The sequence below is a fragment of the Cavia porcellus genome, unplaced genomic scaffold (assembly GCF_034190915.1).
Source record: "Cavia porcellus strain 051 isolate PalLab524CR breed Dunkin Hartley unplaced genomic scaffold, mCavPor4.1 scaffold_30, whole genome shotgun sequence".
Classification (NCBI taxonomy): domain Eukaryota; kingdom Metazoa; phylum Chordata; class Mammalia; order Rodentia; family Caviidae; genus Cavia; species Cavia porcellus.
Window position 1 is genome coordinate 22,408,519 of NW_026947513.1, and position 26,273 is coordinate 22,434,791.

At 37.9% G+C, this 26,273-nt stretch overlaps 1 protein-coding gene across 4 annotated transcripts in view; it reads right to left on the reverse strand.

Moving 5' to 3' along the window:
• The window catches only part of Atp8a1 (ATPase phospholipid transporting 8A1), a 215,491-nt gene that overhangs the window by 61,383 nt on the left and 127,835 nt on the right, over positions 1–26,273 (reverse strand). For all 4 annotated transcript variants that reach the window (XM_063240470.1, XM_063240472.1, XM_063240471.1 and 1 more), the window contains 3 exons: positions 22,843–22,981; positions 19,059–19,123; positions 672–844 (listed from right to left, as the gene is read on the reverse strand). In XM_063240470.1, the coding sequence (XP_063096540.1) occupies positions 672–844; positions 19,059–19,123; positions 22,843–22,981 (377 nt within the window). The remainder of the gene's footprint in view (positions 1–671; positions 845–19,058; positions 19,124–22,842; positions 22,982–26,273) is intronic.

The following is a 26,273-nucleotide window of genomic DNA, read 5'->3' on the forward strand; positions in this document are numbered from 1 at the left end:
GAGATAAGAAACATTCTGCAACAAGAAACTCATGCGAGATTAGAGCTAAATAGTTTACGAAGTGTTATTTTATAGACTGGGACTTGATAACCCATAGCAGATTTTAATTTAGAATATAGGTAATGTTATAAATCACTGGGCAAAGGACTACATAGTCAGTAAACAGCTCTGTGAAAAATTTCTATTTATTTGGGAAAAATCTCAGTTTATATCTCATATCATGCTATCCCCCAAAATGATTCCTAGCACTAGGGTCAAAGATTTAGGTATGGAAAATAATATCTATAGAAATAACTCAAGACAGACAAAGCAGACTGGGGGGGGGGCTGCTGGGGATCAAGCCTAGGGTCTTGTACTCACTCTAAAACTCACTCTAACAATGAGCTACACTACTAACCTCAACAGGTGATTTTGAATACAGATAGCGGCAAGAAACCTGTGGGTTCAAATTAGGAACAATATGTATTAATGATCCTTAAGACTCATTAAAAAAAAAACTCTGCTAAGAAAATCCCATCTTAGTTTGTGAACCTTATGTCTTCAGCAAATGAATTAAATAATATGATCTCTACAAACACTGGATAGGACAGCTTCATGGAACACTTAAAAATCTAGAGTTTAGGGTAAAGCCACTTTGATTCTGGAACTTGACAATGATGAGGAGAACTTACCTGCAGCAAATGACAGCTCTGCATGACAAAGCTAAATCCATGAAATACTGTCGGACTCCGAAGGTTAAGGCATATTTGAGGGTCTTCCCATCAATTATAAGAGCAAAATCATTTTCCTTCTGAAGAGCATCCCCAAGGGCAGTGCAGTGCCGACTGAGAGTTTCCCTTGTTCCCTGGAATATAAAGCAGAGTCCATCAGCATTTATTCCATTTATTCTAAGACTCCTTCAGAATTTCTGACAAGTACATTTCTTATTTTTAGTGCTTTGTGCTTTCAAATTACTTTCAGAAACCTTTATCTCATAATAGTCCCTTAGTACAGACTGGACAAAGGTTATCAGAAAAACTCTGGAAATCACACATCTGTTCCCAGCAAGTCTTGGTACTGGACCACAAGTTACCCATTCCCTGGCTGACTCTGAGGTCTTTGCTCATTACTCTAACCACAATCACAATACTGCAAAATTTTCGGTAAATTATCTTGTTTAAGAAAAGCACTCTTCTAATTTATGAACTAGTCCAAATTGGTTTGCCATGGAGCAAGGGGAAAAGTTGATGAATATAGTTTAAATAATTTATGGGTATTCTTTCAAAAGTACTCAGCACTACTGAAACTGAATTCCCAGGAACCTAGAGGAGGAAATGTAGGATTTGTAATATTTTGCCACTTCAGGAATTGGCTTCTATAACTTTAATCATGGTTTCGTGATGCTGCATTTTAGTGAGGATTGGTGACACATGCCTTGGTAATCTTGATGGATCAAATAAAAGAAGCTCTTCGGCATCAATGAAAAGTTTACTTTTAGGCACAATAAAAACCTTAGTGTCAAGGACAGCTTTGTTTACCTCAAATTTACAGAAGGAATGCATTAGTCTCCCTCTGTCCAGAAGAGCTTTCCCAGTTTTTCAAAAGGAAAACATTTTAAGATATTTAGTTTTCCACTCCAAATTCTATAGACTTTTCCTATAACCCAATAGCGCCAACTGCCTGTCCCAGGCAGCCCTACGATTGTGAGGACATCCCAGGGAGTAAAAAACTGTCTCTCCTCTTCTTGGACTTTGTTCTGATTGCTAATCTTTCAGTTATTTATATAATGAATAAATATATACAATAAAACAGCTATGATAAATATATACTTATAATTTTTATTATATTCATGGTAGATACAGTAATTGTTTTAATTTAAGGTTTTCATCCAGTCATTTCACTGTTATTTCACAAAGAAGGAGTCAGAGCCCTAGGTAATCAGAATTTTACAGGGGGCTTACGGTGTTCCTGTCTCCGTATTTAGGTATAGTTCAAACCATGTCCTAGAATCTCTGAATGTGTTTATCAAGCCAACAGAACACCTTGTACCATAAAGACTATCCAACTTCCCCAACCCTGGAACTTCTCCAAAGAGCCCTCGTTCCCCATTACCCACAATGGCACCAGGGGCCACCATGTAGCAGAGTTCTTTAAAAAATTTTTCCATCACACTTTGCATCAGAAGCAAGGAGCTGTTTTAATTTACAGGACTCACCCTTCTATTTCCTACTGGAAAAAGGAGATGAACATGTCTGTGCAATTTTGCATGCAAAACTTACTAATGACAATCTCTAAACACATTACCCTGGAGCTAAATAAAAGCAAATTCATACAGATTAAACCAACAAATAAGTAAGTCACTGAACTGATAAAAATATAGGAACATGATATTTAGCATGTATTATATCTTAGGCAGTTTTAAGGGCCCCAGGGATAACTGCAACATTTTAGCTTAACACGTCAGCCCTGAGCACAGGAACCTCTCACCTCCATTGGCAGATGAGAGAGATGAGACAGTGTTAGGTTTCTTGCTGGAGGATATTATGGTTGTTACATCATGAAATCAAACTCAGAATTAAGTTTCTGTGCATTTATCTCTCTAACCAAGTCAGCAAAAATAATCCAACTTCCAAACTACCAAGTACCAAGCACGGCACCAAGTACCACGCCCATCCTATTCCTTCCTTTGTTTCTCTGTGTCCCTCATCATCCGCCTCTAAACAGAGCATTCTCTTTGCAAACAAATTTAAAACATAAATCATCTCTCTTCTTGCTCTACAATCTTTCCAGGGCTCCCTATGGCTGACACGAAATTCAAATTCCTTAAAAGGAGGAAGATTTATGTGATCTCAAGAATTAATAACCAAGTTCATCAAGGTAACAGGACATAAAATCAACATACAAAAGTCAATAGTGTTCCTGTGTGCCAATAATGAAGTCACTGAGAAAGAAATTAGAAAATACCATTCACAACAGATCAAGAAAAATTAAATGTATAGGAATTAACCTAACCAAGGAAGTGGAAGACCTCTACCATGAAAACCACAGTACTCTGAAAAAAGAGATTAAAGAGGACATCAGAAAATGGAAAGCTATCCCCTCTTACTGGATAGGAGAAATAAATATTGTCAAAATAGCCAAAATTCCAAAACTGATGTATAAACTTAACACAATCCATATCAAAATACCTCTAACTTTCTTCACAAAGGTACAGAAATCAATCCTCAAATACATATGGAACCAGAAGAAATCCAGTGTAGCAAAGGCAATCCTAGGCCAACAAGAGCAAAGCATGAGGTGTCACAATACCTGACTTCAAGTATATCACCAAGTGACCGTGATAAAAATGTCATGGTACTTGTACAAACACAGACATGTGGATCAATGGCACAGAATAGAAGATGCAGAAGAAATTCCAAACATATTTAGCTATTTGATCTTTGATAAAGGGGCCAAAAGTATACATTGGAGAGAAGAGTTTCTTTAGCAAATGATGCTGAGAAAGCTGGCTATCCCCATATGGAATATTTAAGGTAGATCCATATCTTTCACCATGTACTAAACTAAAATTAAAATAGACTGAAGATGTAAATATTGAAACAGATACACTTCATCTACAAGAAAATGAAGTAGATAAAACTCTTAAAGTCATATTGTAGGCAAGAACTTCTGAGCCGAACTCAAATTGCACACTAACAGCAAGAATCTACAAATGGGATTATATGAAATTGAACAGCTTCTGCACAGCACAGGAAGAGCTATGAGGAAGGGGCCCTAGAGGCAGAGGGAAGAAGGTGGTTTGGGAGAGAAGGGGAACAAAAAGAATCAACATACATTAATCGTTACAGAGTTAATATGTTAATCAACAGAGTGAAGAGACAAGCTACAAAATGGGAAAACATTTCTGTCAAGTCTTCCCCAAAGAACTAATATCTACAATGTACAAAAAAACTAAAAAATTAAGGTCTCCCAAAATAAAATAATAAAAAATAATCATCTAAAATGAATGGATATTTCTCAGAAGAAGTAAAATGGTCAATGAACATAAGAAAAAAATGTTCAACATCTCTGGCCATTAAAGAAATGCAAATTAAAAACAACATTAAGATTTCAGCTTATGCCAGAAAGAATGGCAATCATCAAGAAATCAAATAATAACAAATGTTGGTGTGGCTGCAGTGAAAAAGAAACCTTTTTACATTGTTGGTGGAATGTAAACTTGTGCAACTATTATGGAAGTCAATATGGAGATTCCTTTAAAAAGTAAAACTGGAAATTCCATTTGACCCAGCTATTCCCCTTATAGGTATCTTCCTGAAAAAGCTAAAGACATCATATTGCAGAAATACATGTATACCCATGTTTACAGCAGCACAATTCATAACCTTGGAAACTGTATATCTATCAACAGATGAATAGATAAATAAAATGTAGGATCTGTACATAATAGAATAGTATTCTGCTATAAACAAGAACACATTTGAGACATTTGTTGGAAAATGGATATATAGTATCTTGAAAACAATGTTACCTGAAATATATCAGACACACAAGCTTAAATACCATACGGTTTCTGTCATCTGAGTAATCCAAAGTACAATAGCAAATCAAGACTGATTAAAGGAAGTTGAGACACAGATCTTTTGCAAGTGTCACGAGCACCAAGAGATGGAGGTGGGGAGAGGTGAAATAGAAAGGGGACATAAAAAGACTTAGGATATGTCATGTGCATGTACCAACTACTCACAATGAATGTAATCATTTTAGGTCACAAAGACGGACTGAAAATATAGTAACACTAATCATGAAAATGAGGAAGGGGCCCTAGAGGCGGAGGGAAGAAGGTGGTTTGGGAGAGAAAGGGAACAAAAAGAATCAACATACGTTAAATTCATGGACCTCTTCCCTAAGATAAGTGGAAACATTACGTACAACAAACACGTACTAATTAAATAAAAACAACTCCCTAACATGACAGTGAAGGCTTTCCATGTTGTAAACCCATCTAGCTTTCTTCCACAGCTCCCTCCACAACTCTGACCCCTGCACTTCCTTCTCTGTGGAATGACTTAGGGGAGGGCTGTCCCATGATGCTACCAGGCTGGCTGCCCGCCACTTAGCATCACTCTGGCCTAGTGATAGAGACAGCCAGCTCTTCAGTGTCCTGAGGGAGAGACCTCCGCTAACCTTCCCAGCAGCACAGGGCCTGTGATCTCAAACACCTAGGAAACACAGTTATTGAGTGAGAGCGTGATAAACTTTGATTTCACTCTCTTGGCAGTAGTTCACTTCCCCTTTACTGTTATTTGTAATTGGCGAGAAACAGGACACACACACACACACACACACAAAGAGAGAGAGAGAGAGAGAGAGAGAGAGAGAGAGAGAGAGAATAGATATGAATAGGAGAGCTATGAGAGCTTTCTCTTCTTTGTGCCCTAATTTTCTAGGGAACAAATGCCTTAGTCCTTTAAGCCTTTTTTTTCAGATAAAGGCACTGCTCACTATACTGTCCCTGCATATTATTATTATTTTTTAAGTTCTTGCCCAAATGACTTCAGAGCTGAAAACCTGACAGGAAAGCGGAGAAGACCTCAGCAAGATTCCAGTTTCCTTAAAGATCCGCTGCAAAGGCAGACCAAAAGCCAAGGAAAGCCCAGCACTGTGACGGCCCTGCCCTCATTACCCACAACCTGTGGAAGACACGCGGGCCGCTCTCCCGCCTTTCTCAGGCATTCTCAACATCTTAAGATTTGCTGAAAACTCTCTTATTTGTGGCATCAGTAAGCCTGGGTTTCCTTAGTGAATATCACAGATCTTCAGCAAATCAAGAAGTGTCAGGAGATAGAAGAAAGGGAACATTTCTAGAGGTGAGTGAAAAACTTGCCACCGCGAACGCCCATGAGCCCAGCGAGGGTGCAAGGTAACAACAACAAAGCTGCGAACATTTGCTTATTTTATAGCCACTCTGTTGTTGGCTGAGTGCTGCAAGTTACAAGTTATATTTTATCCTTATTTATTGCTGGGAGTATTTTAAAACTCTTTTTATTTATGAAAGCTGATTCCTTCTCTCCTAAGCCTGGGAGCCATACTTTATGACCACATTGCATGGAAGCTTATCTCCTGTAGCTAAAGATAAATTTATTACCATATTAGTTGCTGCTTTGTTTTCTCTTTGGCTACTGAAGGGGGGAAATGTTTAAACATTTAAACTTAGTGACTTGTGAAAGTAAAAATACATAAATGAGAAGCTAACTCAGAAAAAGGATCAAAGACTACATAGCACAATACAAGAAAACGTTTGTTTTGTATCTCTTTGTTCTGCAGTTTAATTTGTGGGTTGAAAGAAAGGGAACATTAGAGACATTCTAAGTGAAAGATAGTTTGGAAAGACAAACAGGCAAAGGGACAAGGGGACAAAGGAAAGGCCTGGGTTCAGATGGAGGAAGCCTCAAGGCAAGCGGACTCCTGCGCCCTCCCCCAGCTGGCACACTGGGTCATTCAGGTTCCACCATTCAAGCCTGCTCTTTCCCAAGCCCAGCTCTAAGAGCAGCCAAGGGCTCAAGGAAAATCCTCCATCCCAGAGCCTCCAGCCTGGCTCTCCTGCCTTGACAATTCAGATTTAGGCCACAACCAATACCATCTCTCAGTTTTCAGCTTTGATAAAACAGGAAAAAAAAAAGTTACTTTTGTTTTTTTTTTTATGTGACCATTCTAGGATAGTTTTCTGCTACCTGTAAAACTCAGCCACAACCCTGGGTGTGCTGAATTAGAATAAGAGAAATATTAATCTGCTTTTTTTTAAAAAAAACAGAGCAAATGGAGAACAAAAGAAATTACGATTCAAACTTTACTTCTGCCACAAGTAATAAAAATTATCTAATGAGTGTGGTGGACTAGCAACTTCAGGAGCAAGCCAGGTGGTGTAACAGTGGGCCAAAAAGAAACAAATGTTTATTGGGTTTACAAAGAGACATGCTTGTGGAGGGGAACTGAAGAAGGAGAGAGAGAAAGGAAAGGAAAGGTGAGGAGATGGAGAGGAGAGAAGAGAGAGGGAGGGAGGGAAGAGGGTAGAAAGAGGAGGAAAGAGAGGAGGAAAGAGAGAGGAGAGGAGAGGAGAGGAGAGGAGAGGAGGGGAGGGGAGGGGAGGGGAGGGGAGGGGAGGGGAGGGGAGGGGAGGGGAGAGGGAGAGATGAAAATATGCCTAGCAGACAATTAAGTCCAGCAGAATTCCTCACAAAAATAACTGCATCCACAAGACCTTCATGAAGTCCCACTTGGATCTTTAGAGCACAGACTGGCAAAACAGATAACATGTTCACCTAACGCCCTCCAATCAAATTAAATAGCAGCAATCACTGAGAAATCAGAGACTGGTAGCTTTTATGGTAATCCTTTTCATTGCTTTTACATGTCCCGGAGGAAGCAAACCCTTGATAAAAATCACAGAGGACGCCCTAGACAATGAAATCTGACAGTTTTGTAGTGAAACACACCCGAAGCCCTGATTTGTTTGGAAAGTATCACAGTATGCAAGTTGTCACTTTCATTCTGGCATAATGCTGCTTGGAACAGCCTGAAGAACCCAGAGGCCAGATGTGTAGAGAACGTTAGGCCACCTAAGAACTATGTTTTTGATGGCTCAAAATGTAATATTGCAGAAAGCACCTGCATAAAAATGGCCCCTTGCAGCTCCTAGCCTTTTGTTTCTTTGCTGATTCTTTTCCGAGTCAGGAAAAGCAGATTTATAGGAAAGGCAGATTTACTTAGGAAGAAATCCAAGGAACACCCTAGCCAAGAGTAGGGAATATCCCTAAGGAAAGGGAAGGAAAAGCCTCCATGCTGCACTAGAAAACGGTCAGTCAGGGGTTCAGAGGCAAAGGATATAGATGAACAGTCTAAAAGACAAAGCTGATGGTAGTGGCTTCCACACCCCGCTCGGGGACTCTGTCACTACCCTGTACTGACAGTAACCACTGTGTGAACACTCATATATCCCAGAAGGTACCAGTCAGCAAGGCTAAGCCAAGCACAAAAGGTAAAGGAAAAAGGCATATCTATACTTATTTATTCAAAGCACTTTTTGATATTTAGGTCAAATAAACTAAGTACCCAGCATTTACATTTTATAGGAATCTATTAAACATGTCAATCAAAAGATAAAATTACATTTCTCCTGGCATGGGGGATACTTACTTTAGTTTGCTAAAGAATTACCTTTTAAAACGTACAAGTTAATTTAAAATATCAAATATATATCTTAAATAAACATTGATTTTATTAGCTGTTTTGATAGCTGTGGCCCTACCTCATCCTCATTTAAGACATCAAGTGTTTATAAATTTAGGGTCAAATAGTGTGTTATGGTCTTGGTCTAGATGTCCTCCCAAAGTCAAGGGTGGGTGATTAGTAAGAAAGTGTACTGGTCGGTTTGGCACTGCTCTAACCCCAGTGGCCTGGATGCAATATAACGGACACAAAGAGGCTTGTCTCGTGTCTGGCTTGCTTTGCTGCCTTCTGCTTGGCATGAACTGGTTTTACTCTGTGATGCTCCTCTGCCATGAGCCACCCTGCCTTGGAGCCAGCTGATTATGGACTGAAACTTCTACAAACTGTGAGCTAAATAAATCTTTGCTCTCTTAACTTTGGGCACTGGGTATTTTTGTCTCAGCAATGAGAGAAAATTAACTAAGACACAAAGTTACATTCTTTCTCTACTTTTACAGTCTCCAAATGTTCACACCCTAAAATTACAAATTAACAGAACATTCCAAGAACATTCTTAATATTACATTATGACCATTTCAAGTATGGACATTGTTAACACGTTCCTAAAGAGTGAATTATGACTCTCATAATAGCAACCTGGATAAACCATTGGGTATTACTTATTTTTCTACAATGTGTTATTAGTTCAGCAGACATTCCACGTATCCCTATGCGATGCATATATAAGTATTCTACCAGCTACCACAGGCATTAGGAAAAGAACATATGCCTTAGAGTGCAGAGGAGCTTCATTTAGATGTATAACTGGTCCATTTAGAATGGCTCCCAGTCAGACCACTAGTTCTCTTTGATGTTAAGTTTTAACCAAAACGTTTTGGTGTTTTTAAATCCTAGCCTAAACTAGAACATAGCATGTAAAAACATATCCATATTGAACCAAATCAATATAAAATATTCGCTGATACATAAGAGCTTTCTAGGGTGGGGGCAGATGCAAAACACTGTAATTGAGAAAATGGTCCCATCTTTTAGAAGACTCGTCATTTGATAAAGGTCAAGGGTCACAAAATGGAAGCAGGTGAGAAGAGGGTATTATCTCACTGGGTAATTTGCTTCTGGCTCCTCATGGAGGTTTGGGATTTGGGATTATGGTAAATTCCATTGGGTGAATAATTTTTCATGAGGCATCTAGTCTGCCTTGGGCTACAACAGAAGGAAAGGCACAAGAGTGTGGAATCTACATCTGAGCCTGTGTTTTAGCATTAAAGGTGGAGGGAATATAGAGCAAAGAAAAGCAGATCCAGGGAAAGGAAGGGAGAATAAAGTAGGGGATATAATTATATAATTTAAATAGTTTTGTGGAATAAAGCCTTTTACCAAAGCACTTACAGTAATTATTTTAAACCACCACTGAAAGTCTCCTAAACACTTATTTTGAGCTTGGTATTAAATATTCTCTAGTGGCGGCTGTGATTCGAATGCAAAAGGAAGCATTCTAGGAGGAACTGAGTCGGCAGACATCCAGTCTCTTCCACTGCCTGCAATTCAGCCAGGAAGAGGTTGCTCAGAATATACAACTGGTTTTCTGAAAATAAGCAAATTACTAAATCAACGGCTTAGAGAAGGTAACAACTGGGGCCTGTGAAAAACTGGTCTCAAGAACCGCGGAGAAAGCTAATGTTGGGTTTTCTTAATTTGAACTAATTAATGCAGGAATACTGAGGAATCACCTGACATATCTTGCCAGTGCGAGTCCCAAATGCATACTATTTCCATTATTTTATGTATGCACTCAAAATCTATATACAATTATGTGGGTAAAACTAAGTGTAAGTCTTTATTGAACTCTGCAATTATAAGACACCCTGGACAACACATTTCCCCAAAGATCACCCTTCTTTCAGTTCCTCTGTGGGGGTAAACCTGAAAGTGGGCAGGAAAAAAGAGGAGAAGGGGGGGGGTTTAGGGAAACAAGCGGGAAACCCTGGGGAATGCCTCCGAATGTGTGCTCCTGTGACTGAGCCATTCTCTCACTAGAGTGATGTGGCTTGGCTACTTAAAAATGAAACTAAACAAAAACCCAGCTCTGGACTTGGAGCGTTTCAGGTAGAGCTTCGGGATGCTGCGCTCCTGCTAACTGTATGAACTCTAACTCTCCATGTGTGACTGGGACAGAATGCCAGCCCTACAGGGGGAGAGAAGTAAGCAGGCAGCTTTATCTGCCACCTCGTAGGTCTCCTACAGACTGTCCTTTACAGAGCTGTACTGACTCATAAAGGTATGGCTGGAAAGAAGATCACAGGCATGGCTTGCTCCCTCAGAAATGTCAACAAGTTTCGGGAATCAATGGCAAGAGGGCAGAATGATTGGAAAAGCACTTATCTGTAATTCTAGGTCTCAGGGAAGATTTCAGATGTTTAGTCAAAATGAGGTAAAGAATACTGAAGTTGGGGTGGAAAAATTTCTCAAAACAGAAACACTATGCATTTGTGAACAACTACACTTAAGAGTTCTGCACACACGCAGGCTCACTGAACTCTGTTTACCGGAAAGGGACACATTTGGTTCCACGAGACGAAACAATGGGTTGGATGGAACTTTTCTTAACCACATACTTTGGCTCGCGGCAGACACGGTCTTAAATCACAGGACAGGAAAACAGATTATTTGCTCAAATGTTACCTTTTTAAAAAATATCCTACTTCTTTCAAAGGTGACTCAGTTGGCGTTCTCCACGGAAGTCTCCTTGGAGTAAGTAGGGTGCCAGATGTGATTTGAACAACCTTCCTACCATGTGACATTCAGAAATGTGTCTTTGCTTCTGACAGGGAAACAGCAACACCTTAAAAGTTCAGCTGAGACTTTAAGATTTCAAGTTCACAAGTAGAGACATCTTCACTAACAGCAAAAGAAAATCCATGGTGTTGAAGCAATGATGCTGATGGCTGAGAAGAACTTGGTGTGGTTTAAAACCTGCCTAAGCTATTTTTCAAAGCAATACAAAATATACTGTATTAGACTCAGGGGACAAATCAAAACAAAACCCGAAGTAGCCCACATTCTTTTCCCCCCTCTTTTTTTCTGGAGTCAAGTCAATACCTTGCTTATTCTGGACTTCTTTCAGAAGTCATTCAACAGTGGTAGGTTCCCCAAACAGTGAGATTTGAGAGTCTGCATAATACATAGGAGGTGGGCTTAAAAGGGTACAGATAATAACTTTAGCATTTATGTCCTGAATATCCTATAACTTACAGTAAAAGTTTACATGGTGTTAGAATGTCAAGTTCAGCTAGAATAAACTAGCAATTCCATAAAGGATTTCTTTTACCATGGTGTTGAAAAATATATATTTTAATGCTTGTTAACTTAATATTCAATGTGGTTAATAATTCATCTTCTATAAAATATATTAGTGAGGAGGAAACACATACTCATAATCAAACCTATGGATGTTATGGGGCCATATTCTTAACTAAGAGAAGAAACTTAAGTAATTTAAAAGCAGGGCCATCACTGGAAGTCAAAGCCAATTCCTCTTTCTAAATATATGACAGGTACTATTTGGTTTAACCCTCACAGTATCATCCCGGACGATGGGTATTTTCATTACTCCTAGTTTTACAATTGTGGCAGCTGAGGGTAAGAAAAATTTACTTGTTTACATTCTGAAATCTAGTGACTTAGCTGTATCCCTTAGTGTTGTTTCGTTATTTTTGTTTGGTCAACACGCCCTCTCTTGAGTCCTCACCTGTAAAACAGACAAACTTACAATTTTCCACTGACATTTTTGGGTGCAAATGCAATTGTCCCTATAGAGTCTTTAGTCGAGGGGCTGCTATAAAAGAGAAAGTGGTTGATAAATGTAAGGTATCGATTTTGTTTTGAGTAGATCCATCAATAGACAGTCTTGCAGAGGCAGCAGACTCTCTCTTTTTCATAGAAAGCAAGAAAACTATACTTTCTTATGGGATAGATGATTTATCACTTCTGATACTTCAGGCATTGGCTCCTAACTGGGATGAATGTGAATGTCAACAGCAGTAACTGTCTAGAGAAATCAGACAAGCAGGAGAGGTGGGCAGAGCTAATCAGGAGTTAAACTTGGGAACACTGGAAGCCTTTAACTCTGAGTGGGGAAATTCACATTCTCCAAATATCACTTGTATTGATTCAGTATATGTACAGTGACTATTTCTCCTCCCTGGGAAAGTCTGGCAGTGGAAAGGATGAGAAGGACAGTAACAGTGCTTTTAAGATCCAGCTTTCCTCACAAGGACAGATTCCATAACTCCTCATATAAAGAGATGTGAGAGCCAGGTGAGACTTAGCTTAAGGGTAGAGCAAGAGAAACTCAAGTAGAAAATGGCCTTGGCATCCATCACACATTGGCTCCTTTAAGCCACACAGTGAATGGGTTAAGAAATGATGTTTTCTTACATCTCAGTGACAAAAGCCTGAGCCATCTCAATGAGACAAGTCTTCAAGACTTTGCTATCATGCAGGAACTTAGATCAAATCAGTGAAAAATAATATTTGTATTTCCTGAAAGTTATTTCCAGAGATGCACAGAACTGGCATGTTATAAAGGACTTGGAAAATAGTACACTCACATTTCTCAGTAAGAGCACTGACTCAATCCTTCTGGAACGGTTCTAGTGCATTTTGAAAGACTTTAATTAGGAATTGGGAGTTAAAGACAGGTCACAGTACGAAATTCAGTTCTGAGCTCATAGTTTAGATGTCTACAGTTTTAATAGATTTTGAATAAACTGTTTTATGACACACTGAAATACATAAAAGAGATGAAAAAGAAAGCCCTGGCTATAGGTTATTAAGTTGAAGGGGTTTCTGAGAATTCTGTGGGATATTTCTTGGATATTGCCATGGAGTTAGGGAAGAAGTAAAACATACTCAAGAGGCTCATATTTTGAAATTATTGCCTTTGAAAACACTTAAGGAAATGTCTTGTACAAAGAGGATTATCAGAACTCCTAATGAAGTGGTTCAAAATAGTATGATTTAAAAAATTACAAATTATCTAAATGATCCATTGATTTTAAATAGCTGCTGGGTTTTGATAAACTTTAGATGATTCTTAATGACACTTATCTATTAAATTCTTATTTTCTAAATAAAAAAATACAAGTTTTCTACCTCAGATACAAGATTTTTTTAAGTGGTAAGTGGGTGAAAACATCCAGCGTCTTTCTAGGCAACAACCAGCAGGGGGCACTGCTCCTACAGTGAAAGGTGGGAGTTAAAGGAGGCAACAAGTTAAAGAAGGTTCCCCATCAGGTCTGCAGAGCAAAAATAGCTAAAATGATTGTACCACTAATTCTATTACTTCTTGGAACAAAACTGTTAACACTTATAGGACTAGATCAATCTTGCATGCCTGTATCTGGTAATCTGAGTAACTCTTTTGAAGATAGCTATGCAAAATAACCACCTTTGTTAAGTTCCTACCACCTTATTTTGAAAGCCTATGTTATTGTTTTACTTTTTTTGTTATTGTTATTTGTCTCTTGTTTTTCTTCTATTTTTTTGTTTTTTCCCCCTTTAAAATAAAAATTAAAAAAATAAAAACAATTCAAAAAAAAAAAAGGAAGACTCTCAATCTGCTTGTATCTTTAATTGTAGTTTGGTTTTATGTATTTACTTAAAGGTTAAAAGAAAAAAAGTGCTGAGGAGCCTGTATGTTGACGAGAGGAAAAATTATACTCAAACTCAAAAAGAGAAAGAAGTCCCAGTGGCATTTCTGAGTGATCCTCTACTTTAAGAGAGACAAAGACTTCCATTAGCAGGATCACTAGCACCAAGAACTTACTACATGAAAATTTAAGATCCTCAAATATGATACTTGAAATCCAGCATCAGAAAAAATGGTTTATCTTTTCAATTTTAACAGTATTGGGCTAAGATTTTGGTAGAAAATTTAAACAGTTCACAGGAGTACATATCACATGAAAGATACCCCATACTTACATCCTGGGGGAAAAAAGAACAATTTAATTTTCATAACAAAGATGATCATTAAGCAAAATAAGTTTTCTTTCTACAAAATTTTGTAACATTTCTTTTTATCATGCACCATGGACTATGCTAACCATGGCAATTCTACACCAAAGAAAACATTCTCTTTACAGACAGGAATACTCTGGCTCAGGGAAACTAATTTTAATTTTTTAAGGTCCCACAGTTACAGTTAGGAGGGGGCAGAACTGTGCTCTTAACCACTATGTTGTCTTAGAGAATAATAGGAGTACATTCATCGACGTTGTCACTTGACAAAACATGCACTCACAATTTATTTCCTAAGATAATATGTTCCTAAATTCATTACTTGTTAATTATGCTTTGTGTTCATGAAGTAATAATCCTGAATCTTCTTATTATCTATCAGTACAATTTGAATGCAGATAGGATGCTTTTTTCTCCAGGGCAATGAAAAAACAAATAATGGTTTACCTACAGGCATTCTAGCACTTCCCTGATCTGCCTGAAATCACAGCCATAGGTTTTATGACACAGATCAGAAGGCGCTATGCAAAGTGATGTTTCCTTTCCTGCTGAGAGACAAATGAGTGCACGCTGGGGGGTCTGACCCCAAACAGTCAGATCTGTAAAGTCGCCACTTAACTCCCTGGGAGAAAAACCTGCCCCAGACTGCGGCGCTACAATGCTGGGCAGTCAGGAGTTGGATAAATTTGTGTTAATCCGTTCAGCTACAGTCTCTATCTTCAAACTGCCACTTGAATTGATAAGGAGATTGCTAACCACTTTCCTTTAAAAATATCATACGATGAATTATAAGCAAACTTAAAACTGATGTACATTTTTAAAAAAAGCAATTCTTTAACTGAAAACTAAGCAAAATCCTGCTTTCCATATATTTTTAGTGCACTTATCAAGTGCCAGGCAATTTTCTCAGCATTTATAAAGAATAAACCAAAATAAGGAGACCCAGTTGCTGCTTTCACTGAAATCATGTATTTGCTGGACATGCCTAAGTTTGCTGTAGCAGAAACAGTACAAATACCTTCTAGGTGTTTGTTAATTTTGAGTTATCACTTTAGAAATCTCAAAAAGAAAACTAATTCCCAGACTTGATGCATACTCTGAATATTTTTGGTATCTCAGTGTTTTCCTTGAGGTTACTATTTTATTTACTTGATACTTAAACCCTTAAAGAACATGCTTATCCAAGAATTAGAAAAAAATGATGAAACAGAATATAGTAAAAGAAATAATGTTGTCACCCTACAAAAGATAAGAGAGTCTAGATCCACACATAATGCGTCCCATTGTCCAAATGGGAATGATCTGTTCTACTCTGGCTTCAATTTGACAAGTCTTTTTCTTTTTCTTTTTTTTTAATGAGTGTAAGAAAAAAACCACACTCCCACAATGTGATCCATTGTCACTGACAAAAGCATAAGGAAGGTGGGAATACTTTCACTGTAGTTTTCACAAAGCTGTGCCCCAGTTCTAGGACCTTGGATGGCTCTTTCTTCAGGCACCACTTTGGATAAGTCTCTGAATTTCTCTCATCCCATATCACCTGCATCGGTGTCCCCCCTCCCTTACCCTAACTTTTTTCTCGGTCCTTTGTCTGCATTCCAAGCCTCCCTAGCCTTCCAAGTTCCCCTCTGTATAATTATTCCAACACAACACAGCGCTATGCACAATCCAGCATGAGTTGATGCATAATCCTGATGCATAAACTCTCTTCCAAAGCTGGCAAGTCCTCTAAGCTGGCCCATCGTATCTGGCTCTAGAGATCACCTTTCTGGTTTTAACTCTATCATTTCTGTAGAGGTACCTTACATGCTGCTGTTAAAAAACAATTACATAGCTTCATCTAGTCTATTACAGATCATCTGCTAAGATATAGTAAATGAGAAAAGTCAAATATAAGCCAGTGTGCATAGTGTGCTATTTAATAACAAAGGGTATGCAGTAGACACACCTGCCTTAGATACACAGACTAGCTCTGGATGAGCACATCTAGTGATGGAACCCATGGCCATCCCTAGGGAGTACGTTGGACAGAGATACAAGGTGGGAGAGCCACTTTTCCCTTAAGTTCAGTTTTAATTAGGTGCCTATATTTGAATAAAAATATCAAAAAATTATAACCTTATATTCAAGTTCAATGTTTTTTTAAGCCCAATAAGCCTTGCCCTACTTACAAGGACCTCCTGTTGAAGTACTCCTCCTCACTCAGTTATTCATCTCTATGGAACCAGATGCCACTTTCTTCATAAATACTTCTCCAAACTTTGCAATACTTTCATAGCGAACTAGCTATCTGACTTACACACCTGCTCGACAACAATGTTTATCTACGTGCTACTTTACTTATTACATGGGAGCTTTTAGAGGGCAGGGGTACCTTGGTCATAATTTTTTAAAAGTTAGTAACTTGGCTATGCTAATTCAAAATTAATACACGTACGAGGGAGGACGGAGGAAGCTGAAGCTCTAATGGTGCGGAGTCCACCACTGTTCTTGTTTAGTGGTGTGTTCACAGTGTGTGCTGAATAGACGAAAAAGAAAGATTTCCACCCATTGGCTGCCTTGGTTTGGTTTGTGTTTTGAGGTTTAAAGCTTAGTTTACCAAAAGTACCTGCCTGTTTAATAATTTAAGGCATAAACAACTTTTACAATTGCAAAATCATTTACTATTCTTTAAATTAACTACATTCTCGAAGTGTCACAAGAAAGAGAAAAGGTATCAGAGGGTTATTCTGAGGATGAATAATCAAGAGACCGACTAGCACGGCAATGTTGCATCTGAAGTCAAATATTCCTTACGGATAACTGGTTTCAGGGCTGGTTTCCAAATACGTCCCCCATCAATCACCTCCCCATCCCTCTGCATAGCTGGTCTCAGCTTCACCAGCACCCCAATTACCAGGTTTTCTCTGCTCTGCCCTCAGCTTCACAGTGACTATTTGAAGCAAAGTATAATCCTCACCTCTCCTGCTCTGTCTTCCACCTTAAAGTACAAACTACCCTGACTGTAAAGTACTTACAGATCATCTGACTTGTATTCATTTTGTTAATTTCCATTTTACATTGCATTCCTAATAAATCTTTTCTTTCCCAAACATGACATCAAGTGATCATGGCCATGAAAAACATACCTTAGGGATTTGTATTTTTATCCTAGAAGTTAGGATATTAAAAAACAAAACATAAAGAAGACCTAATGCCGACACTCCTCAAATATAAAAATATGTGGTAATCATGATTCCCCATTAGGTGGCCTTGAAGCCTTATAAAGTTTTCACTCATTAATTAGAAAGGCTTTATTCTGGGCTTCTTGATATGAAAATATTTGAAGCTAGAGTATATGAAGTTTTACCCAAATATTTCAAGGAAAAAGACACTATGGTAACTACTATTAAGTCAGGTTATAAGGTGGTGAAGTACTAGGTTGTTGAAACAGTCATGCTGTGACCTCTATTGTTATATTGTTATGTCCTGTTTTATCTCAATCTCCCCCTTATTGTTTCAAAAAAAATTATTTAGTCATTTCTTATGTTTGTCTTAGTTAAAGAAAAAATTCAAAAAAATTAGGATATATAAATAGTAACTCTTTTCGATTTCCTATTAACTTGTTTTGAAGTCCTGTAGTACTCCCACGATCTTGTTTTGACTGATTAGACTCTGTTCCATTCTATATGATAGTATCAAGTTTGAAGACATAGGCAACTACTTTGAAGACAATAAGATTCACTAAGATACCCATTCTGGTTTGACTATTGTCTTCTTTGGAAGTCCTGTAATGTTTACAATGCCTAAGTTTTATTGGTCTTGTTCTCTACTGTTTTGTCCAACTTTATAATATCTAATAAGATAGACAATTCTTTTTAAGGAAACAAGGGACAACGTTGATAACCATTGTTGATAAACTTGTACTCTGTTCTACACCATGTGCTATGTCTATCCTTGGTATTGACTGACAGCTTTGTTTTGCCATATTTGACTGTATTCTTCCCCCCCCCCCAAAGAAAGTAATAAGCACTAAGGAGTAGTAAAATCCAAGATGTGTAAATTTTGTTGTAAAAAAGAGAGGGGAAAAAAAAAAAAAGAAAAAGAGCTCTAACGGATATAACAGCAAGTGTGTTTGGGGGCAGTCTCCCTGTTTGAATGTCCACCTTGTGTTCTTTGATACTGTGATTTGAGGAACTATTTTCAAGAAAATAGTGTGTAATCTACTAGCAGGTAATTTCTTACTGTTATGTTTTTTTGTTTTGTTTTGTTTTGTTTTGTTTTGTTTTGTTTTGTAGTTCTGTATTGCGTGTACCCTTACGCCGCTTTGGTTTGTTTTGTGTTTTTCTCTTTTTCCTCTTAAATTAAAAAAAACAAAACAAAACAAAACAAAACATAAAAACAAAATGTCAAATGTCTCCTATTAAGAGTGATTGGATTGTGGTGTTTAATAGTTTTCACAATGTTTAATATACATAAATGCTGGAAGCTAAGGCCGACATAAAATGCTTAATATACAAAACACAAGAATCAGATATGAGCAAGCTACAGTCCATCTGCAAACTCCTGACAGAGTGCTTCCTAAGGCAGTCTTTCACTCTCTCAGCAATAAGGAAGTCAATTGGTAATTTCTTTTAACTAACACAAATACAAAGCTTAAATCAATTTCAGCAATGCTGTTCAAAACCATAGATTGTGGTAAAGGAGAAAAAGTACCATAAAGTATCTTTTAACTTCAGGAAAATATACCCATGGCTATCTGAATATAAAATAAAAATAAAATAAAATAAAATAAAATACGATAGGGTGATTCAACTCAAAGAGGAGGTTCTGAAAAACAGTTTACTTACATCAAGGGAGCCTTCATTGATAACAATCATTCCCATGTTCTTCTTCAGAAGTTTGCAGGAGTGTCCTATGGACAAACGTAGAGTAAATGAATATAACTTTTTTTTCCCAGCGAGAAAAGAAGAGAAGCAATAATACTATCAGACTATCTGGAGTGAATTTTATTAGGAGTGATGAAAATCCCTTGTCCTCCAGTTCTACAGGAAGTTAACAATGAACTGATCTTTTTCAAATGGAAAAGCAATCATGGGACAGGGGGCGGGAGAGTGAAGAGGTGCTGTGTACACGTACCAACTCCGCGCGATGAACGGAATCATTATGTACCTCAAACATGTATTGATAAAAAGTGAAAATTTAGAAACAAGAATGAGGAGAGTGCAATAAAGGTTAAGAACATGTCTTAGTTAAAAAAAATTGAAAGGATAATGTTCTTGGTTGCCAGAGGAAGGGTAACATACAAGGACACCCTTTGAGGCTGTCTTGAAAAACAAGGGCGTTATGGACCCTCTGTCCTGAAAGCTGACAAACACACACAGAATGCCAGACACGAGGAGCAAGAAGGTCAGTGGTGCATTCTTCACTAGTCCCTGCCCTGGAAGGTTGTGACAGCCTCTCCATGTCTGTGTTCTCCTGTTTTGCTGCACTCACTGCATGGCAAAAATCTCTCCTAAGTCTGGCTTTTCTCTACCAGCTTGCTGCATCTGAATTTGGCTGGATTAAAAACCAAGTAAGCCTGTTGACTGGATTAAAAATATAACCATCTCTATTCCCTCCTTTAGTGATCCCAATCCATCTCAGTTTTAACTGTCATCTGAGTATTTATCATTCTGGGTCTCCCTCTCCTTTCCTCTCTGCTAGAGATTTAAATCAGAGCCTCACACTTAATAACTGGATCTCTACCACTGAATTATAATCCCAGCCTCACTCGTTTACTATGCTGAAACTCATCGCCTGCTCAGACCTCTCCCCTAAACTCCAGATTTTCATACCCAACTATTGACTTAACAGCTGATAGCTGGGTAGGAAGCAAGCATCTCATTTATACCCAATATATCCAAAAACCAGGCTTTTGACCACCCTCCCAGAAAAACCTACTATAATTCATTCTTCCTCATCTTGGTTAATGGCAACTCAATCTTCCATTATTAAGGTTAAAAGCCTTGGAGTTACCATTGATTGCATTTTCCTCTTATATCCTACATTAAATCTATCAGTCAATCTTGTTGGCTTTACCTTTAAAACGTGTCAAGAAGAACCCAACGCTTCTCACCCTTACGCCTAGGCCCAGGCACCACCAGGTTCTCCTGTATTAATGCAGTCTACCCTCAGGTCCCCCCTTGCCTTAGTGACGCTTTCACAGGGAGTCAGATCACGTTTTTCCTGTGCTGAGGATCATCCAATGGTTTCCCTATTCACTCAGAGTAAATGCAAAGTTTGTACACGGCTGGTGTGGTCTACCCTGCCTGGCTCTGCCTGCTCCTTCTGCGCATGTGCCCTTTCTCGACACTGTAATACACTTCTGTCCTAATCGCCCTGTTACGAGCCCCTCTCCTCTCTCAGGTCGCCTCTTAAACATCATTTTTTCTATGAGCTCTTCCTGACCATCTTACTTAAAACCGAATCCCTCTGTGCAGCGTCTGAATGCTTCCTAGTTTTTTTTTTTTCAAACAGCAATTATTGCCAACCAACATATGCTCCACTTTTCTAATTTTCTTTGTTGTATGCTTCCCCCACAAGGGAACAGATTTTGGTTTCTTTTGCTTCCTGCTGTGTTCTTAGTACTTACCTGGAGCTTGGCTTTGTAGACCCTATAGCCATTCACTGAATGGAAGAATCTTTCCTACCTCCTTTTAGGAATATGCAAGGCTTAAGATTACATACCCTACACAATGTGTAACTCTGCCTATTTTCCTAATATATCACTGTTCACAGCCATATGTTCTCTATTTGTAGTCTTATTATTTACTTGTATTTTCAGGTCTCCCAATTCTAACGTATTCTGCATTTCACTGTAATATCCTTCTCATACATCTCCTTTCCATTTTAAGGCTAACACTGCTGATCATTTTTATGACCAAAAGTAACCAAGTGAGTGACTTGTAGATTTAATGTTTCCATTTTGTTTTAAAATCAAGTGAATTTTTAGGGTAATCACAATCCAATGATTTCTCCATGCACGTTAATAAATGTGTGTGCTGTTTTTTCTAAAATAAGTTAACTGTCTACTAATATCAATTATTATGCATTTGTAGCATAGTTTTATATTTACCTGTATTCATATATATATCCTGTAAGTATTTACAGGATACTTAGGCTGATTGCTAATACTTTTTAAAGGAATATTAGCTGAATTTGTTTTACAGGATTCTTAAAAAAAAACTCTCCAAAAATGTGGCTTCATATTTTAAATACTTCTAAAGTATTTTCTTCAATGTTGGGGAGTTTTATATATAATATATAGGTTCAATATCAGGCAGTTAAAGCTGTGCCCACATTAGCTACTATTACTCAATTTACAAAAACAAATTTGGCACATTATTGGTACGTTAGGCTTGCAATGCCAATTATTAACTATGTTTTCAGTTAGGTTTCTGTTATTGACTGAACTGTCTCCCTCACCCCCAAATCCAAACGCTGAAGCCTTCACCTGCAATGGGATACAGGGCCTAGAAGATGGCATTTTATTTGTTTATTTTCATACTGGGGATCAAACTTACAACCTCACACTTGCCAGGCAGGCACATACACCACTGAGCTAAATCCCTGGCCCAAAGATGGCATTTTAATATCAAATGAGATCATAAGGGTGGGGCCTGCAATTGTCTGTATGTTTCTCTCCTCAAAATTGGTATGTTGATATTTATTACCAATGTGATGCTATTGGGAAGCCGAGCTTTGAGAGGTGATTAGATACTGCTGGGATGGGATTAGTGCCGTCACAAAACAGGGCCCAGGAACTGCCTTGTCTCTTCTATCACGTAGGGACACAATTAGAAAATGAGCCAAAAAGCAGGCAGATCCTCATCAAACACCAAATCTGCAGGTGCCTTACCTCAGATTGCCCAGCCTCCTATTATCAGTCACCAGGTTTATTTTGTTATAGCAGCACTGGGTGACTTAGGCAAAGCCCTACTGCAATAGGACTGGTAACCTAACAAGGAGAGACACCAGGAGCGCTCATGCATAGAGGAAAGGCCACGTGAAGGCACGACAGGAAAGCAGCTTTCTATAAGGCACGTCTCAACAGAAACAACTCATCAGAAACCGTGATTTTGGATTTTTAGTCCCTAGAATTGTGAAAAACTATATTTCTGTTGTTTAACTCTGTGATATTCTGTTATGCAGCCTAAATCAACTAATAGAGATGCTTTCTGAACAATGGAATTGACTCTTATGATGAATGCAAGATGGAAGCTTTCTTTCTTCCTTTGTTAGGAGCAACCTTTAATCACACTCATAAGAGTCAATACACATGTGTATCACAGGCCCAGTCTCCAAATTTTTATAGACAGCTGTGGAAGTGTTAGCACCTACACCATCTTGGATGACTGTGAGGCAGGGGTACGAGGTGAGAAGGGCACATTTGGTTGCAAGGGCTACAGCCTGGCTGTGTATAAATCACTATAACTTTAAAGGACACTGAGGCCATTAGTAAACAGATATATCTGAAAATACTATAAATCTGGAATTGTGAAATGCCATATCCTAAAATGTCTCAAACCCATCTATTAAAATGTATCAACATGTCAAGAAGCACAAAGTTAAAACTTGAATTAAGAGGATTACCAATGTTAATGGCAGTTTCTTGTTTGTCTCCTGTGAGGATCCAGATTTTGATGTCTGCTTTCATTAGAGTTTCTATGGTTTCAGGCACTTGATCTTGTAATTTATCCTCAATGGCTGTAGCTCCAAGTAGCTGGAGATTCTGGGGAAAATAAATGATGAGATATTTAAGAGCAAACATTTATAGATTGTTTAAGAACAGAAACATTGAAGTATGTATCAGAGACTTGATGATAATTCATGAATTTTGTATATTTCCTACTGCTTCCCTGAATTTTTTTCTCTTGAGACTCCTTTACTTTCATCCAGTGTGTTTCTGGACAAGAGTAAGTCCCCCTCAAGCTATCTTACTTTATGTAGCCCTAAGATAAGGAATGATTTTTAAAAATGCACATATAAAAGGGAAGAATAAAAAGTCAGTTAAAAGGGAGCAGGCAATGACTAAGGAAAACAAAATGACATAAAACTAAACAACAAAAGATTAATGCAGTGAAGAAGCAATCTTGTTGATTTGTTTTTAAAAAGAATATATACTAATACTATTGTTACACGTCAATGCTGTGTCGGAGAATGTGCATACATGATGCAATTAGAAATAATGAGGCAGACAGCAACAAACAAAGTGACAACATTACTCTTTGTAAGAAAGAACATGCTGAGTCATTTTCACACTGTTCCACATTTGCACAGTGGAAGGTCAGATTATCACAGATCTCCTGCTCCTTAGTTGGAATCGTTCACAGGAGACTGAATACACTCAAAAGATATTGTAGGTTTCATTCTATAATAAAGTGAATAGTGCAAAGAACCAAGTCATATGAATGTTTTGGTTTCCCCATGCATATAAAAGTTATGTCCATACTATATTTTTTATATTAAGTGTATAATAGTATGATATCTAAAAAACAATATAAATAATTTAGGACTAAACATGCTAGTGGTCCTCTCAGCCCTCAGAAAATTGTATTTTTGATGGTGGAGTGTCTTGTCTTGAGGCTGATGCTGCTGACTCATCAGGGTGATGGTGATGAAGGCCCAAAGTAGTTGTGCCAGTTTCGTAAGATAAGACAATGCCATACATTGCTCTGTAGAATTCCATGCTATGCTACAGTACTTATACATAATAGAACTTTCTTCAAAATTGGAGTTGGTATTTCAAACACTGCTCGTGTTTTGTTAGCGAGTTTGTGTACCAAATGCCTGTGAATGTTGGTGCTTTGATTTTTTTCCTAGATGGCACGATCTTAGCTACATCTTCTGAATAACTTGCTGTAACTTCATCAACTTATTACTTTACCTTGTACTTTTTTACAGAGATGCTTCTTTCCTTAAACCTCACGAAGCACCTCGCTGCTTTGAGCTTCCCTTCTGCAGCTGCCTCACCTCTCTTACTCACACAGAACTGAAGAGAATGAGGGTCTTGCTCTGGATTAGGATTTAGCTCAAAGGCCTACTGCAGCTGGTTTGATCTTTTATCGAAAACTTTGTATCAGCAATAAGATGGTTTCACTTTCTTACCATTTGTGTTTGCCAGAGAAACACTTTTAACTTCTTTCAAGAACTTTTCTTCTGCATTTACAACTTAGCTAATCAGTGTAAAGACCCAGCTTATCTTTAGACGTGGTTTCTCACTAAGCTTAATCCTTCCTAGCTTTTGAGTTAAAGTGAGAAACATACAACTTTTCCTTTCACTTAAAACACTTAGAATTTGTAGAGTTATTAATACTGCTGGATCTCAGCGAAGAGGGAGGCTTGTGAAGAGTGAGATGGGAAAGTGGCTGGTGGCAGTGTAGTCAGAACACACTCAACATTTATTAAGTAGACTGTCTCATATGCGCATGGCTCTTGGTGCTTTACACAAGTACAATAATAATATTCCAGATCTAACTACGGGTTACCAAAACAAATGTAAAATGAAATAGCTGGAAATACCACAAGAATTACCAAAACGAAGCACACAGACACTAAATGAGAACATGGTGTAGGTAAGATGGTGTCAACAGACTTGCACTCCACACACCATCTTGGTCCTGCAAATGTGTGTGTGTGTGGTTTATAGTAACACAAAAATCTGTATCTACCAATAGAAAAATCTAGTAATGGTTTAACCAAAGGTTTAGTTCTCCTGGCAGCCAGAAATGAAGTAGGCAGGAATGAACGTTAGATTTGTGGCGTTTCTTTACTCTCTCAATGTCTCAGAATAGCTGTCATTGGCATAATTATAAACCATGCCGAAAACAAGAATAAGGGGGTATTAATAACTGTAGCTGTCTCTTTCTTAGAAAAGTATTTCTAAAAGCCTTCAGCATATTTCCAAACATAGCCAGTTGGCCAGACTGTGTTACATGGCCATCCCTAAGTATGAGCATTTAGTTTTTCCAACCTACCCAGGGGACATTTCAGGGTAGAAGGGGGTTGGGCATGAGTATTAAATTAGGCAAGCAACAGTCTCTGCCACAATGGCTCTAGACTGCCGTACATATGTAAGGTACTTGTATGGGTGTATAAATATATTTAAATGCATTGATTTTCTCATGCAGCCTCTTGGCTTACCTAGTAAAAGCTGCCTCATTCTATAAAGCCAAATTCAGAGTTACTGCTTCTTTTCCTCTCCTCCTTCATTTTCTCCCCAGGATCCTGCTCACGCTAGGCAAGTATTCCACCATTACAGTGCACACCTAGTTCTCCTTTACTTAAAACAAATTTTGCCCTTCTACAGTGCTCACAGAAATTTTTGTTTATCTTTATACATCTTAACTTACAATACAGGTTGAACATCTCTGAAAATCTGAAAAGGAAAATGTTTCAAAATCTGAAACTTTTTGAGCATTTTGACATGGTACCATAAATGGAAAATTCCAAACCTAACTCATGTGACAGGTGGCAGTTAAAACACAAGATGAAATAAAAAATGAGTGTTTATTATATAAAATTACCTGTGGCTGTATGAATAAAGTATATATGAAAAACATGAATTGTGTGTTTAGATATGGGTCCCATTCCCAAGGTACCTCATTATTTACATAAAATATTCCAAAATCTAAAAACAAAATCCAAAATATGAAACACTTCTGGTCTCAAGAATTTCAGAGAAGGAATATTCAACCTGACTTAGGATTAGGTGTTTCAAATGTGTGACTCAGGTACGTTTGCTCAAAAATAAGAACAAATCTGTTCATCTTCATTATCTCCATAGCATTGACAGTATTCAGTAATATTTACTAAACGAGCTAATGACAATTGAGTAAAACCAATATCCAAATGTAATAAAATATTGCTGCAATCTAAGCCATTTTCTTTTCAATACATTCCAAATAATATGGATGGTTATTAGATACACTTGATGCATGACTGCTTAGTATATCATACACAAAACAGCAAGGTAAGCTTCTTTAAGAAGACAGTATTATTTCATTATATTTAATGGGAAACAG